At 35.0% G+C, this 14,659-nt stretch overlaps 2 protein-coding genes across 3 annotated transcripts in view; both read left to right on the forward strand.

The window, feature by feature from the left end:
* LOC122057439 overlaps window positions 1-13,754 on the forward strand; it is a 37,376-nt gene extending 23,622 nt beyond the window's left edge. The window contains exons 3-5 of one of the 2 annotated variants that reach the window (XM_042619545.1): window positions 10,832-11,687; window positions 12,072-12,270; window positions 12,465-13,411. In XM_042619545.1, coding sequence (XP_042475479.1) covers window positions 10,832-11,687; window positions 12,072-12,270; window positions 12,465-12,579 — 1,170 coding nt within the window. In that variant the 3' untranslated portion in view covers window positions 12,580-13,411. Of the gene's footprint in view, window positions 1-10,831; window positions 11,688-12,071; window positions 12,271-12,464; window positions 13,412-13,443 lie in introns of those variants that run through there. The other variant, XM_042619544.1, reaches the window with a different exon arrangement.
* On the forward strand, window positions 2,106-3,310 carry LOC122057441 (uncharacterized protein At4g26485-like). The gene is made up of 3 exons (XM_042619549.1): window positions 2,106-2,530; window positions 2,596-2,794; window positions 2,887-3,310. The coding sequence occupies exons 1-3, from the start codon at window positions 2,416-2,418 to the stop codon at window positions 3,149-3,151; spliced, it is 579 nt and encodes a 192-aa protein (XP_042475483.1). The 5' UTR covers window positions 2,106-2,415; the 3' UTR covers window positions 3,152-3,310.
* Window positions 13,755-14,659: the final 905 nt, after the last annotated feature.

Here is a 14,659-nt window from a genome sequence, read left to right on the forward strand (position 1 = left end):
AAGCAGGAGATTGATGTAGAGTTGCACATAACTGTAGGCAACTTGAGCAACGAAGGCCATGGGAGTAGCAAAGTTCACCTGATGGTCCTCCCAACTTTTTCATTTTTTCTTGCCTTTTCTTCCCTAGTTAAAATAATGGTAAATAGATAGGATAACATGATTCTCTTCCCACTGGACCCTATTAGTTATGAGACTCGTATAAGAAGGTCCATTAAAGCATAAAGGGGATGTCCCATCTGTGTAACTTTTGAGGAAAGCTTAAAAAAAGTGGGGAATGTAATACCTTAGGAGCCAGACACTCAGCAAAGTGATCTACGCATATCCCACTCTCTATTTGAATTTGGAAGCTTTGGAGTTAAGTCCTCTGTGAAAGTTGGCCAATCTGAACTTGGTTCAGTCATATGGTTTAGTCAATTTAATGTTGATTACTCAATTAATTAGTCTAGTACTCTAGTTCACCATTGATTCCATGGTTTTTAAATCGGGATCCAATTCGACTAGTCTTTTTTGCCATACCTAGGGTTAGACCAACCTGATCCAAAACCAGAATCGATCCGGATATCAATTCTGGGTTTATTTGTCAAATTAATCTATCTCCTACTAAGCATTTACAGAGTATTGTTTCTAGCAAGTTTCTATCTAATAAGGCAAGACCTTTCCACGTCAATTTCAAACTACTGCTTGTTAAATAGCAAGATTCTTCACTCTTGCACTATTAAAATCAGACATGACCAACTAGTTGAAGTACTTAAACATTTCATTCAGATTGGGCCTCCCTTATGGCTGATCTAGGTACTAGTTAAAGAGATTCCTTCCTCGATATCTTTGTAGGAAAACCTGATGTAAGCAGGAGATTGTTGTGGAGTTGCACATAATTATAGGCAACTTGAGCAGCAAAGGCCATGGGAGTAACAAAGTTCACTGATGGTCGTCCCAACTTTTTCATTTTTTCTTGCCTTTTCTCCCCTAATTACAATAATCGTAAATAGATATAGGATAACATGATTCCCTTCCCACTGGACCCTATTAGCTGTGAGACTCATATAAGAAAGTCCATTAAAGCAAAAAGAGGATGTCCCATCTGTGTAGCTTTTGAGGAATGTTTAAAAAAAGTGGGGAATGTAATACCTTAGGAACCAGATACTCAGTAAAGTGATCCCACTCTCTATTTGAATTTGGAAGCTTTGGTGTTAAGTCCTATGTGAAAGTTGGCCATTCTGAACTTGGTTCAATCATATGGTTTAGCCAATTTAATGTTGATTACTCAATTAATTAGTCTAGTACTCTAGTACTCTAGTTCACTATTAATAACAAACCCCCTGGCCAAATGAACTATTTTTCTTCATTGTTAAGCAAAGAACTGAAAATAGATAAAGTTACCCCCACTTCTCTCAATTCAGAAGGTATAAGTTTCAAATTGGAGTTAATTAAATAGTTAATTTTCTGTTGCTTTATTGAAATTTGGAAGAACTTAAAATTGTGGAAAGATCAATAGTTAACTTTGTGTTGTTTTGTTCAATATTGGAAGAACCCATCTCTGTTTCTTTGTTCTGTTTCAGTAGAAATCTGTGAACCAAATGTGTCTATCCTAGCCAATTTTTTTGCAGTTTGAATAGAACAAATTAAACCCATTTTTAATCTTCTTTTAGTTTCTTAATTAGTATTAACAGCAGAACTAATTAGGTTGTCTAGTCCTTTTTCAATACATGTTTCTGGAACCAGTAAACTTCGATTTTGCATTTTTGTCATAATATCACCTGCTGAAATTTGGGTGTTTTTTATTATTAATTTTTGTTATTCTATTGAATTTGAAAGAATCAATCCCTATTTGTGTGTTCCCTTTTGAAAAAAGTATGTGAATGAATGTGTTTTTTCTTGCAAGCCGTTCATTCATTTTGCAGTCTAATTGGGCTAGAAAGAGATTTAATCATTTTAATTGCATGTCTGTAACCTTTACACCCATTATTATCATTATTGTGAGATCTCAATAAAATAATGGGACATTTACATACAATTTTCTGTGTGTGGCTATAGGTAAATCACAATCTTTTGTGTGGAACAAATATTTTGAATGAGAAATCTTTATTTTCTCTTATTTTCTCTATTTCTGTGTTATTCAACAAACTATTTTCTGAACTTTATCTGACCTAATCTAAATAAAAATGTAGGTTTATTTAGCAAAAAATATAGTACTGTGACCTATGCAAGATAAGATTTCTATCCTCCTAATATAAGGCTAGTGTAATTTGAAAGCCAGAGAAGACAATGGCTTGTCATTTTCATATATGGTTTGTCTTTTCATGTGAAGGATTTGGAAGGTCATGTATTCTCTTTCTCTTTTTTTCTTTTAAGGTGCCAATGTATGAAAGGATGTAGCTATGAAATTTCAATCCTCCTGCATATTAGCACCCTCTCATGACTCTATCAAGAAAAATATGGAAGTTGAAGCTCAACCATAAAATATGCATCCTCCCTTGTGTTGTTTTAGTACAAAGTCTATTTCAAGTGATGACAGACTTCGATATAACAGGTAAGGTTACTCCATTGCGACCTAATGGTAATGTCTATAATGCAACACTGGGGTTTGTATTTCAGGTTTCTTACAGAAAAACTACGGCAAGGCCATGTCCAACATAAGTGATTTGAAAAGTAGAGGATGTATGGTTCTTCATGGAGTGGATGCAACAAATATGTCAGGCCATAAGATCCTAAAGAGTATGAGATTTGATCGGATTGTCTTCAACTTCCCCCATGCTGGTTTCTGTAATAAAGAGTCAAGGGAGACCCAGATCAGGTAAATGTTTGTTTAGATCCAAGGGTTAAGTTTTTTTAATTTTTTTTTATGTGATTGTAATTAATTCCATTTATTTATTTTAATATATGCAGTCGACACCAAAAGCTGATCACCTTGTTCTTCAAGAATGCCAAGAAGATGCTTTGTGAAGAGGGAGAAATTCACATTTCCCATAAATCAGTAGGGTTTCATCTTAAATGGAATATAGAATCTCTGGCCTCACTTAATGGACTCACTTTTATAAAAGCAGTGAGATTTAATTTGAGTAATTATCCAGGTTACAATACTAAATATGGATTTGGAGGAGATGGAAACTTTGATTGCAATCCTAGCAAGACTTACATGTTTGGACTGTGATAGAGACCAATGGATGATGAAGAATACACTCACTAGCATTTTCATGAATGGGTTTGAGCAGTGCATGAGTTACCAATTCTTATAGGTCCTCCCTAGCTAACTCTTCTATGAGTTTGTGAAGATCCTCATATGAAAGTAATGCTTAAGAAGTTTCCTTCACAGAATCTGTTTCACCCCCTCACTATTCTTAGATCTTTAATGTTACTTTTTTTTTACTTGGCCAATTTGGATTAAAAATTTTGGCCTATGAAAGAGTGCAATAATCATAGACATTCCAATACACATAAGGGTATTTGACTTAATTAGGCTCTAATGTAACCATTGAGTATTCATGTAATGATTGGAATTAACATATTATTTCACATCGCATAGTGAGTGAGACACTTTGATATACTTATCAAAGCGATTTGGTGCATGTAATGAGTTTTCTCTTTCATTAAAGCAGTTATTATTAGATTCAAATATCTATAATTGAATCATTGATGAATATTACTGGGATTTCACACGATAGACGAAAATAATAATCTTGTAACAAAAATGAATAATCCGATATGAAGAATAATAGGCACTTGAGCATCATTTCCTTAACGATTAGGTCTTGAAAATGAACTCTACCCAAGTACCTAGATTTAGGTACGAGTGTATTTCTCTGAAATTTGCATTGTCTTGTTTACATATAATGGGAAACCCAAAATTCAATTAAAAGATTCAGAGTTGACACGTTATTCTCTCTTCTTTTAATTGATTTTTATTTTGAGTGTAGTCTAAGTGTGGATCAAACATCCGTATAAGAATCATTCTTTGAGTTTAAAATTTGAGTAATTCTTTTAATTGGTTCTACTTATAACATGGTTGCTACTTCTCTCGATTCAAAAGGTATAAGTTCAAAATTTGAGTTAGATCAACTTTTTATTTTGCCCTGTTTCGTTGTAATTTGGAAGAACTTAAGTCAATTTTGTGTTGTTTTGTTGAAATTGAGAAGAACCCAACTCTGTTTCTTTGTTCTGTTTTGGTAGAAATCCATGAACCAAATGTGTCTTTCCTTGACATTCAAAACCCATTTTTACTCTTTAAGTTTCTTGATCAATATAAACAGCAGAACTAATTAGGTTCTTAAGGGGTTTTAGTCTTTTTCCAATGCATGTTTCTGCAACCTGTAAACTTCCCTCTTTTTTTTTTTTTTTTTTTAACATCTTCAGCTGAAATTGGGTTGTTTTATTTAAATTTTTTTTTCTATTTAGATTTGAAAGATTCCATCTTTATTTGTGTGTTCTCTGAAAGATTCCATCTTTATTTGTGTGTTCTCTGTCTGGTAAAAATCCAAAAACTGAAAGTGTTTTTCTTGTTGGCCCTTCACTTTGCAATATTTCATAAACAAAATACTTGAAAAAGCTGCAATTTTTCTTTAGTTACCAATGTCATATAACGCTTCTGGGAGTAATTAACTATGAAATTCCCATCCTCTTGTTGGCATTGTAAGGATTAGAAAATATACTATGACTCATTGGAGTACAAAGTATGTATCATCCCATGTAAAGCTCTGATATGAATACTATGAAGTTGAATCTAAACCAAAAGTTTGGAAATGTTATTCTTTCCATATCTTGTCTGTCATGTGTATATTTAGGCTATGGAAGGATTAATTATTTATCTTCCCTTGGGCTGTTTTAGCACATTCTTATTCTGTTCCAACTAGCTATACTTTTCATGACGGAGCTTCCTATGGTACAATGACATGCCCTCTAAATGGTAATGTTTATAATGCAACAATAGGGTTTGTGTTTCAGATTTTTTAAAGAAAAACTTCTGCAAGCCCATGTCTAACATTAATGCTTTGAAGAGTAGAGGATGTAAGGTTTTTCATGGAGTAGATGCAACAACTACGTCAAGCCATGTGTTCCTCAAGGACAAGAGATTTGATCAGATTGTCTTCAACTTCTCCTATTCTGGATGGTTCAAGAAAAAATTGCGGGAGAACCAAATCAAGTAAATTTTTGTTTGGCGTGAATAACACTTTGTGATTTTAGTTATCCCCTACATTGTGAGAGAGAGTGAGGAAAAGACACCAATGACACTATCCTTAACACACAAAAAATAAACTAATAAATAAATTAATTAAAAAGAATTAAAAGAAAAAATAATATATATATATATATATTATAATAATGGGTTCGAATCAGAAAACAACCTCTTTGTAATGCAAGGATAAGTCTACGTACATATGCCTCTCCCTAGATCTTGCAGTAAAGAGAATCTCTCGCAGGACTAGGTACACCTTTAGATATGATAAGCTTTCTTTTCAAAAGTTGGTAAGACTCAATGTTTTTTTTTTTTTTATACTCATTGTGATTATGCTTATTTTCCATAGAGAGAGATGTGACAACTGTGTTTTCCTAGGTAATTATTAAGATAGAAAACTAAAAGCATTACTTTATCTTTTCTAGTGTTTTTCCACATAATGGTTATGATAGAAAATGATGGATAACAACCATTATCGAAAGGTACTCTTTTTTTTCTCTTTTATATTTCCTGGAATGCAACCAAATAGCCCAAAATTAAATTTCAATGTACTTGCACTTTTCCTTCACCTAATTATTCAGGGAAGTAACCAAATGCAGCATTCCAAGGCTTTGTTTGATATGTATTTTTTAGAACAGATTCTGAGTCTAGAACACATTTTATAAATAATAAATAAAGAAGAAGTGGATTTCAAAATGCATTCTAGACTCAAAATCTATTTTGATAATATATACCAAACATGGCCTAATTTTCAAATTTTTGCATGGGATATTGATTATCCTCCAATTTTGGTGTATATATCAACTCCACTGGGTGTGGAATTGGATGTAGAGAAAAAAATGTTTGTTATTCCCATCATAGATATCCATGTCAATTGATTCAAACATAAACCTGAATAGATTCTCAATGCACGTTCCGGAATCTCAAGATCCAAACTTGGCCTAACTAGATTGATTGGCTATTTGGCCCTGAATTAGATTGTAGCCTGCAGTTGTCTTCATATAAGAATTCCTATTAGTTATGTCATTATATATAGAACAGACACCCCTTTTCATTGCAAGTTGGATGAGGGGTTTCATCAAGGCATGCAGTCTCATTGATCAAAAAAATACAATTAGAGAATAACTTAGTTGATGAAGGGCCAGTGGGGAAGGAAAAGAATACCTGATATGGAACTCAGAGTTGCAGGGAGAGAATATCATTCTTTAACTTCAATCGGTTACATGGCATAAATAGAAAAAGAAGTCCAATATGAAAGGACACCAAACTAAATCATAATTGCTATCTTCTACTTAAGCTAACAAAATAAAATATTGCATGTTAAGCTAAAATTAAAATAATAAAAATCCTAAAAGCTCCTACTAGCCAAACATCCAAATTGGATCTAGTTCATCTCTATCTAGATATCCAGATGTGTTTGCATGGGTCCACAGGTGTGCATCTACATCACTAATATACAAGGCTCCTGCTACTTGGGCAAATGTATGCAACCTCACCTCATGAATTTACCCGACCTAGTCTGAAACTATATTTCCAATTTTCTAAGTAACTTACATGTGCTGAAATTTTTTTTGTCAAAGAAAGATTTTTGGTTTTTTGTAACTAATTCTATTTCATTGTTTCTTTACATATGCAATCAACACCAAAAGCTGGTCACCTTGTTCTTCAAGAATTCCAAGAAGCTGCTTTCTGAAGAGGGAGAAATCCATATTTCCCACAATATCTGTAGAGTTCCATTATGAATGGAATATAGTATCTCTTGCCTCACTTAGTGGCCTCAATTTTATTAAAGCAGTGAAGTTTAATTTGAATGATTATCCAAGTTCAGTACTAAATATGGATTTGGGGGTAGATTTCTACTTCAATTGCAATCCTAGAAAGACTTAATATGTTTGGACCAATGGATGATGAAGCAGACTAAGATCAGCATATATACATTTCTGAATTTATAAGTGGAAGGCTACATTAAGTGTTATGGAGTTGTGATACCAAACCTTATTGGTCCTCTCTCTAAACCTTCCATGGGTTTATCATAGCAGATCTTTGTATCATAGTAAGGCTGAAAAAGTTTCTTTCACAGCATCTATTTCCAATATTCAATCTAAAAGTAATTAATTTGGTTATTCTGGGGGGGGGGGGGGGGAAGCTCAGTTGGCAAGGACCAACATCCATGTTTGAGGAATTGAATTGGATCGGTCAGGATCGTTCGGATAGGATTGGTATTAGCTTTGACTAATCCTTATTCTTAATCAATATCATATTGGTAGATTGTCATGGATAATAAAATAAAATGAATCCAAGAGTATTTCTATTCGATCTAAATTAATTTGTATTAAGATTGGATCGAACGTGACCCAATTCCATCTTATTTGGGTTGCCATATATCTTAGTATTATGTTAGAGCAAACACTCTGATATATTTCATTTAGGTCACTACAAAAATATATCAGAGTGGATCAATCTTCAAAACGGATCAAGAATTCAAGACAAACTTAGTATATTACAATATAAGCCTATTGGGGCTGATTAAGAAAATAGAAATGATAACAGAAAAACGTTACCCTTCTAGCTAGCTGTCTTTACGTTTAGAGACAGTTTGGTGTGAAAAGAATGCTATCGCTTAATGTATACCTACGCTCAAATATTGTGGGTGTGAAAAGACAATGTTGTCTCATGCTGAAAATATTCATGTACGCATTCCCATTGGCCGTGTCGGCCGATGTCTTAGTTTCAATAAATAATGTCTCTTGTCTAGTAATAAATGGGGGGCCACTGTACGCCTTGGGTTTAAGAGAGAGCCTTTTCCCTTCCCTAATATATAATGTAGAAATAAAACAGAAATTATCAAATTCGGGGCCCAAACCCAAAAGCAAGGGTTCTTTTTTTTTATTTTTTAGTAAGAAAAAACAAACATTAGGCCAACCCCATTCCCGGGTTTAGGAGTCAAGATCATGATGGGACAGAAAAATGGATTCCAATAAATTCTGACAGAGGGTACCTTTTATGGGACCCTTTCATGTGGTCACAACAAATCCCTCGTCATCTATGAACGTCATCTACCAAGTTGCTCATGGTGTAAGAAAGAATGATTTGGCTATATTTGATTTGGTTTAATTTTAAAAAATATTAATAATAAAAAAATAAAGAGCAATATAAGTGCATGAGACTCATGCTATTACAAGGTCTGAGAGGTTATTTCCAAGTTTTGATTCTGTGTCTAACATGTTGCATGCAATCGGACAACTTAACCCTAACAGTTTTTAACAGTTTTTAAGAATATTAATATACAAAATTATTATTAATCTCTCCCACTAAAAAATCTTTCTCAGTAGCAGTAGTCACTCTAGTAGTCTAGTCATTCAAGCTATGTGTAATCTCTTGTTCGTGGTGCATGAATGAATTTCACTTGGGTCTTTAATTGATTCAATTGAGTGAAAAATCATTCATTAGTTGGGGGAAGCAAAATTTATTATTGAATTTTTAATTAGAATAGTCAGTATGATGGTTCTTTTTTTCCATTTAAATGAGAAGTTTATTATAGATGTATCCTTAAGACTTAGATTTCGTTTTATTAAATAACGTTTGTGAGTTCTTATTGATGGTCATGTGAGGGTTCACTTTTTGCATTTTTTTATTGTAGTTTGGTTGGATATATGCCATCTTCTTTACCTTTTAATTTTTTTCTTCTTCTTTTTCTAAAATAATCTGGTCTTTTAGAAAAATAAAATAAAAATAAAAAGTCTCTCTCATGCCTCCTTCCTAAAAGAAATCAGAGGAGAGGTTGTCAACATTGCCAAACGATACTTCATAATTCTTGTGAAAAAACCAATAACTCACCTCTTTCGATTTATGAGAAAAAAAAAAAAAAAAATCCCCTTTCCCAATAGAGAAGGAAAAATCTCCATTTGTGATGTAACCACTCACCCAGCCTAACCCTTTTTTATCCTTTTGCTACATTCTCATGTCCCATTGACAAAGTCAAAATCAATCATCCAACCTACTTTGATGGTACCGATTGCCATGGTGAGGGGATTCGTCATTCACCATGGCCATGGGTGAAAAAAAATTAAGCCAAAAAAAAATGTTTAGAGAGAGAGAGAGAATCCTGAGGAACGGATGACTAGGCTGTTGTGAGGAAGGAAACAGATGGGCAATCATCTATGGTTAAAGACAAAATCTTGTGTCAAACCAACCCTACAAGAAATTACCCACGACGACCAGTACCCTGAGTCAACAAGTATCCCAAGAGGCAAAACAGAGCATATAAGAGAGCAATGGGCCCTCTTTAATCTTGAAGCTGAATAGGTGGACTCGGATCATACGCGGCTAGGGGACTTCAATTATACGCGGCTGTCTCTCTGTCTCCTTTGATTTGAAGTTGAAAGGCCTCTGGCAAAATCTTTTGTTCAATCTTGAAGTTGGCATCTTCTCCAATTATTTACCTTTCAACTACCCTCCAATCATATATATGCATGGAGCTAAACACTCAAGGGTATGCAGACCTAGATGGGAGGGTAGGGGGAGAGTGGATAGAGAGGATCCCAATCCAAAATTGAATGAGTAGAATCATGTTTGGAAAAAGATCATTTATAATTAATTGGGCACCTAATTAATATTTCATCAGCTAAAGAGAACCTAGAGATATGAAGTGCGGATTAGGTTCTCGTACGAGAATGATCCACACAGATGGAATCCACCACAGAGTTGTTTGTTGGGTGGATTCCATCTGTGGAGATCATTCCCATACAAGAATCATTCTCATATGAGGACTTAATCCGCTCTAGAAATATACCCTCATGTATGAGAGCGAATCAGGTTCACGTACAAGAATGTACAAGAACTGTCCTGCTCCGTGGATATAGAATCAATTTTCTCTCTTTTCATTTAATAGATTTTATATCCATGGATCAAGAATATATATGAATATTCTCATACGTGAACATGATCCATTCACCTCATGCATTTGAATGCATGTCCAGAATCCTCCTATCCATTGATCACTGGTTGAGTTCTTGATTATTTGGAGAAAAGCCGAATCATATCCGTACTAGTGTATTACAGCTCCCACCACCTCCATTCTCATCTCATACACATTATGAAACACTACTCTCTCTCTCTCTCTCTCTCTCTCTCTCTCAAATGAACTTTTCTTCTTCAGTGGTTAGCAAAGAGCTGAAAGTTGATAAGGTTACCCCACCACAACATTAGTTTCTCGTACATTTAAAGAAAGACACATTTTTTTTTTTTATTTGCATAGAAATCAAACCCTGTACTGTGTTCCTCACTTTCCCATTAATTGTTGGCAATTGACCTTAGCTTACTCACAATGGTTTATTTCACATTAGTAGACGATGAGCATCTATAAATGTTTCACTAAGTTCCTCTTCCTCGCTGTGTTTTCTGGTCTGAGAAATCAAAGAAGAGGAAACAAGATTACTGGTTCAGTTCCTTTTCAACCTGAGAAGCTTCTTATTTGAAATGGGTCAGGTCCTATCCAACCTCATAAGCATCATATTTGGAAGAAAACAGAAAGTATATCACGCACCTGATGATCACTGTGAAGAGGTTAAGCCAATTCATCCTACCTCTAGTTATGGAAAGACCAGAGTTTCAGAAGAAGATGAAGGATCAGTAGTTATTGTTATAACTGATGCTGATCAGGTCAGAGAAGATGCAGCAGAGCCATTTCCTCTCGTCTCTGGTGACCCAGAGACCAGGTTATCAGAAGATGAAAGGGTAATAACTATCATTGTTGGCAATGGAGTTGAGGCTGTAGAAAAGATTAAACCTGTAACTGATGCTGAGGTCAGAGTAGATGCAGAACCATTTCCTCTTCTCTTTGTTGACCCTAAGACCAGGGTTTCAGAAGATGAAAGAGCCAGAGAAGATGTAGACCCATATCTTCTTGTCGCTGTTGACTCAAAGCCCAGGATTTCAGAAGATGAAAAGGTCAGAGAAGATGCAGCAGAGCCATTTCCTCTTGTCTCTGGGTCACCAGAGACCAGGGTATCAGAAGATGAAAGGGTAATAACTATCATTGTTGATAGTGGGGTTGAGCTTGAGGCTGCAGAAAAGATTAAACCTACCCTTGATGTCTCTACTGGTGATAAGATCACAGTTCCAAAAGACGGTTCAAGAGCAAAGAGAAGGAAAAGAAGAGCCAAGCGAAAGCCCAGGGTTTCAGAAGATGAAAAGGTCAGGGAAGATGTAGCAGACCCATTTCCTCCTGCCTCTGTTTACCGACATCAGACCAAGGTCTCTGAAGATGAAAGGGGGGTTAGCATTGTTGATAATGGTGTTGAGGTAGTAGAAAAGATTGAACATATTATTCATATCTCTACTGGCGACAGGATCACAGTTTCCAAAGATGATTTACAAGAAGAAAGAAGGATAAAACACTATTCCTGTTCTCACAAGATACTACTTGTTGGGGAGGGAGACTTCTCTTTCTCTGCTTGTCTAGCCAAGGCTTTTGGTTCTGCTAATAACATGGTTGCTACTTCTCTCGATTCAGAAGGTATAAGTTCAAAATTTTAGTTAGATCAATTGTTAATTTTTGTTGTTTTGTTGAAATTTAGAAGAACCCATCTCTGTTTTGGTAGAAATCCATGAATTAAATGTGTCTTTCCTAGACATTCATAACCCACTTTTACTCTTTTAATTTTGTTCTGCTTTGGTAAAAATCTCCTCTCATTTACTTCCTAATTATGTGTAACTTTGGCAAAAATCTCTTCTCTCATCCCTTTGGTTGTTTTAGCACAATCGTATTCTGTTTGATGTATCTATACTTTGCCTTCACCATCTTGTATGAATTACTTTTCATTTTGGGTCTTCGTACGATATAAATATATGCCCTTTAAATGGTAATGGTTTTAATGCAACAATAGAGTTTGTGTTTCAGGTTTTTTAAAGAAAAACTACCGGAAGGCCATGTCTAACATCAATGATTTGAAGAGTAGAGGATGTATGGTTCTTCATGGAGTGGATGCAACAACTATGTCAAGCCATGAGTTCCTCAAGGACATGAGATTTGATCGGATTGTCTTCAACTTCCCCTATGCTGGTTGGTTCAAGAAAAAATCGCGGGAGAACCAAATCAGGTAAATTTTTGTTTGGCACGAATAACTCATTGTGATTTCAGTTATCCCCTACCCTGTAAGAGAGAGTGAGGAAAAGACAAATGACAAGCTATCCTTTCGCATAAAAAAAAATTAATAAATAAGTAAAAATAATTAAAAGAAAAAAAAGCACATTTCTTTATATTTTCTTTTTTCTTTTTTATTCTCTATTATAGGTTCGAATCAGGAAACAACCTCTTTTGCAAAGCGAGGATAAGTCTTCATACATATGCCCCTCCTAGACCCTGCAGTAAAGAGATCCTCGTGCAGTACTGCTACACTTTTGGATAGGACTCATAATGATTTTTTTTTATGGCTTTGAATCATTTATTTGGTTATTTACACAGAGAGAGAGAGAGAGAGAGAGAGAGAGAGAGAGAGAGAGAGAGAGTTTCATAATGGGTTCACGTATGCATTCCAGTGCTTTGTTTGGTATGCATCCTCAGAATAGATTCTAAGTTTAGAACGCATTATGTAATGAGAAAATAGAGAAGAATTGGGTTTCATAATGCGTTCTAAACTCAAAATTTATTCTGATAATGTATATTAAACATGTCCTAAGATTCTGAAAAACACAAGCCAGTTTTCATTTTTCATGCATGGGTTGTTGATTTATCCTCCAACTTTGGTGTATATATCAACTTCTCTGAGTATGGAATTGGATGTTGATAAAAAAAATGTTTGTTATTCCCATCATTGCTATCAATTTCAATTGATTCAAACATAAAACTGAATAGATTCTCAATGCATGTTCTGAATTCTTAAGATCCAAACTTGGCCTTACCAGATTGATTGGCTATTTGGCCCTGATTTAGATTGCAACCAGCAGTTGTCTTTAACTAAGAGTTCCTATTAGTTATATTATTATATATACAGCACACACCTCTTTCCATTGCATTTTGGATGAGGGGTCGTCTCATCAAGGCATGCAGTCTCATTGATCGAACATAATACAATTAGAGAGCAACCCGTGCATAAGGCTCCCGCTAGTGCAGGGTCTGGAAGGGGCAAATCTACGCAGTCTCACCTGATGAATTTATCGGACCTAGTATGAAACATATCCAATTTTCTAGCTCAGTTACAAATGCTGGATTTTTTTTTTCTTTTTGGTTTTTTTGTAGCTAATTCTATTTCCTTGTTTCTTTACATATGCAGTCGACACCAAAAGCTGGTCACCTTGTTCTTCAAGAATTCGAAGAAGCTGCTTTCTAGAGAGGGAGAAATCCATATTTCCCACAAATCTGTAGGATTCCATTATGAATGGAATATAGTATCTCTTGCCTCACTTAGTGGCCTCAATTTTATGAAAGCAGTGAAGTTTAATTTGAATGATTATCTAGGTTACAGCACTAAATATGGATTTGGGAGCGATTTCTACTTCAATTGCAATCCTAGCAAGACTTATATGTTTGGACCAATGGATGATGAAGCAGACTAATATCAGCATATATACATTTCTGGCTAAATTTAATGTTATCGACTTGTGATACCAAACCTTATTGGTCCTCTCTCTAATTTTATTTTTATATTTTTACTTTTTTTACTTTATTTATTTATTTATTTACTTTATCCCAAATATTATATGGGACCGGATAAGTCCTCTCTCTAAACCTTCCATGAGTTTGTGCAGATCTTTGTATCATGGTAAGGCTGAAAAGTTTTCTTTCACAGCAACTATTTCCAATATTCATATCTAGAAGTAATTAATTTGGTTATTATAACCCCAGGGGGATAGCTCAGTTGGCAAGGACTAGCACCCATGTTTGAGGAATTGGATTGGATTGGTCAAGATCGTTCGGATCGAATTGGTATTAGCCTTTACTGATCCCGATTCTTAGTCGATATCATATTGGTAGATTGTTATGGATAAGAAAAAAATAAAAATAATAAAATGAATTGTGGGGTATATCTATCTGATCTGGGTTAAATTGTATCAAGATTGGATCGATCCTGGCCCGATTCCATCTTATTTGGGTTGTTATATATCTTAGTATTATGTTAGATCAAACGTCAATTAATATGAAAACTAAACAAAATCAGATCCGTACAACACAGAGATTTAATAAGGTTCACACACCGATATGGTGTGCTACGTCCTTGGGCGAAGAGGAAGATGTTTCACTATATAGAAAAGAAAGCACATCCAAGCAGTAGTGAGAAAACTCACCCTGAAACCCTAGCTCGAAAAAACCCCCCCAATTACAATGACTTGCTTAACAAGACGATAATACATTATATACTCCTCCAAGTCACAGGTCGATCCATCGGGTCTACACCCCCACACCCCCATACAAGATTAGTATTGGGCTCTAGGCTTAACCCTCTGCTTCCATCACAGATCTCAGAAAAATTTCTCATTCGAGTCTCCACA

This window comes from Macadamia integrifolia, chromosome 12 (genome assembly GCF_013358625.1).
Source record: "Macadamia integrifolia cultivar HAES 741 chromosome 12, SCU_Mint_v3, whole genome shotgun sequence".
NCBI classification, from domain to species: Eukaryota; Viridiplantae; Streptophyta; class Magnoliopsida; order Proteales; family Proteaceae; genus Macadamia; species Macadamia integrifolia.

Excerpts from the sequence above, each read along its gene's own strand:
- LOC122057441 (XM_042619549.1), top strand. The coding sequence starts at position 2,416 with ATGACTCTATCAAGAAAAATATGGAAGTTGAAGCTCAACCATAAAATA. Across the intron at positions 2,531-2,595 it reads GACAGACTTCGATATAACAG|GTTTCTTACAGAAAAACTAC; the intron begins GTAAGGTTACTC and ends TTTGTATTTCAG. Across the intron at positions 2,795-2,886 it reads TCAAGGGAGACCCAGATCAG|TCGACACCAAAAGCTGATCA; the intron begins GTAAATGTTTGT and ends TAATATATGCAG.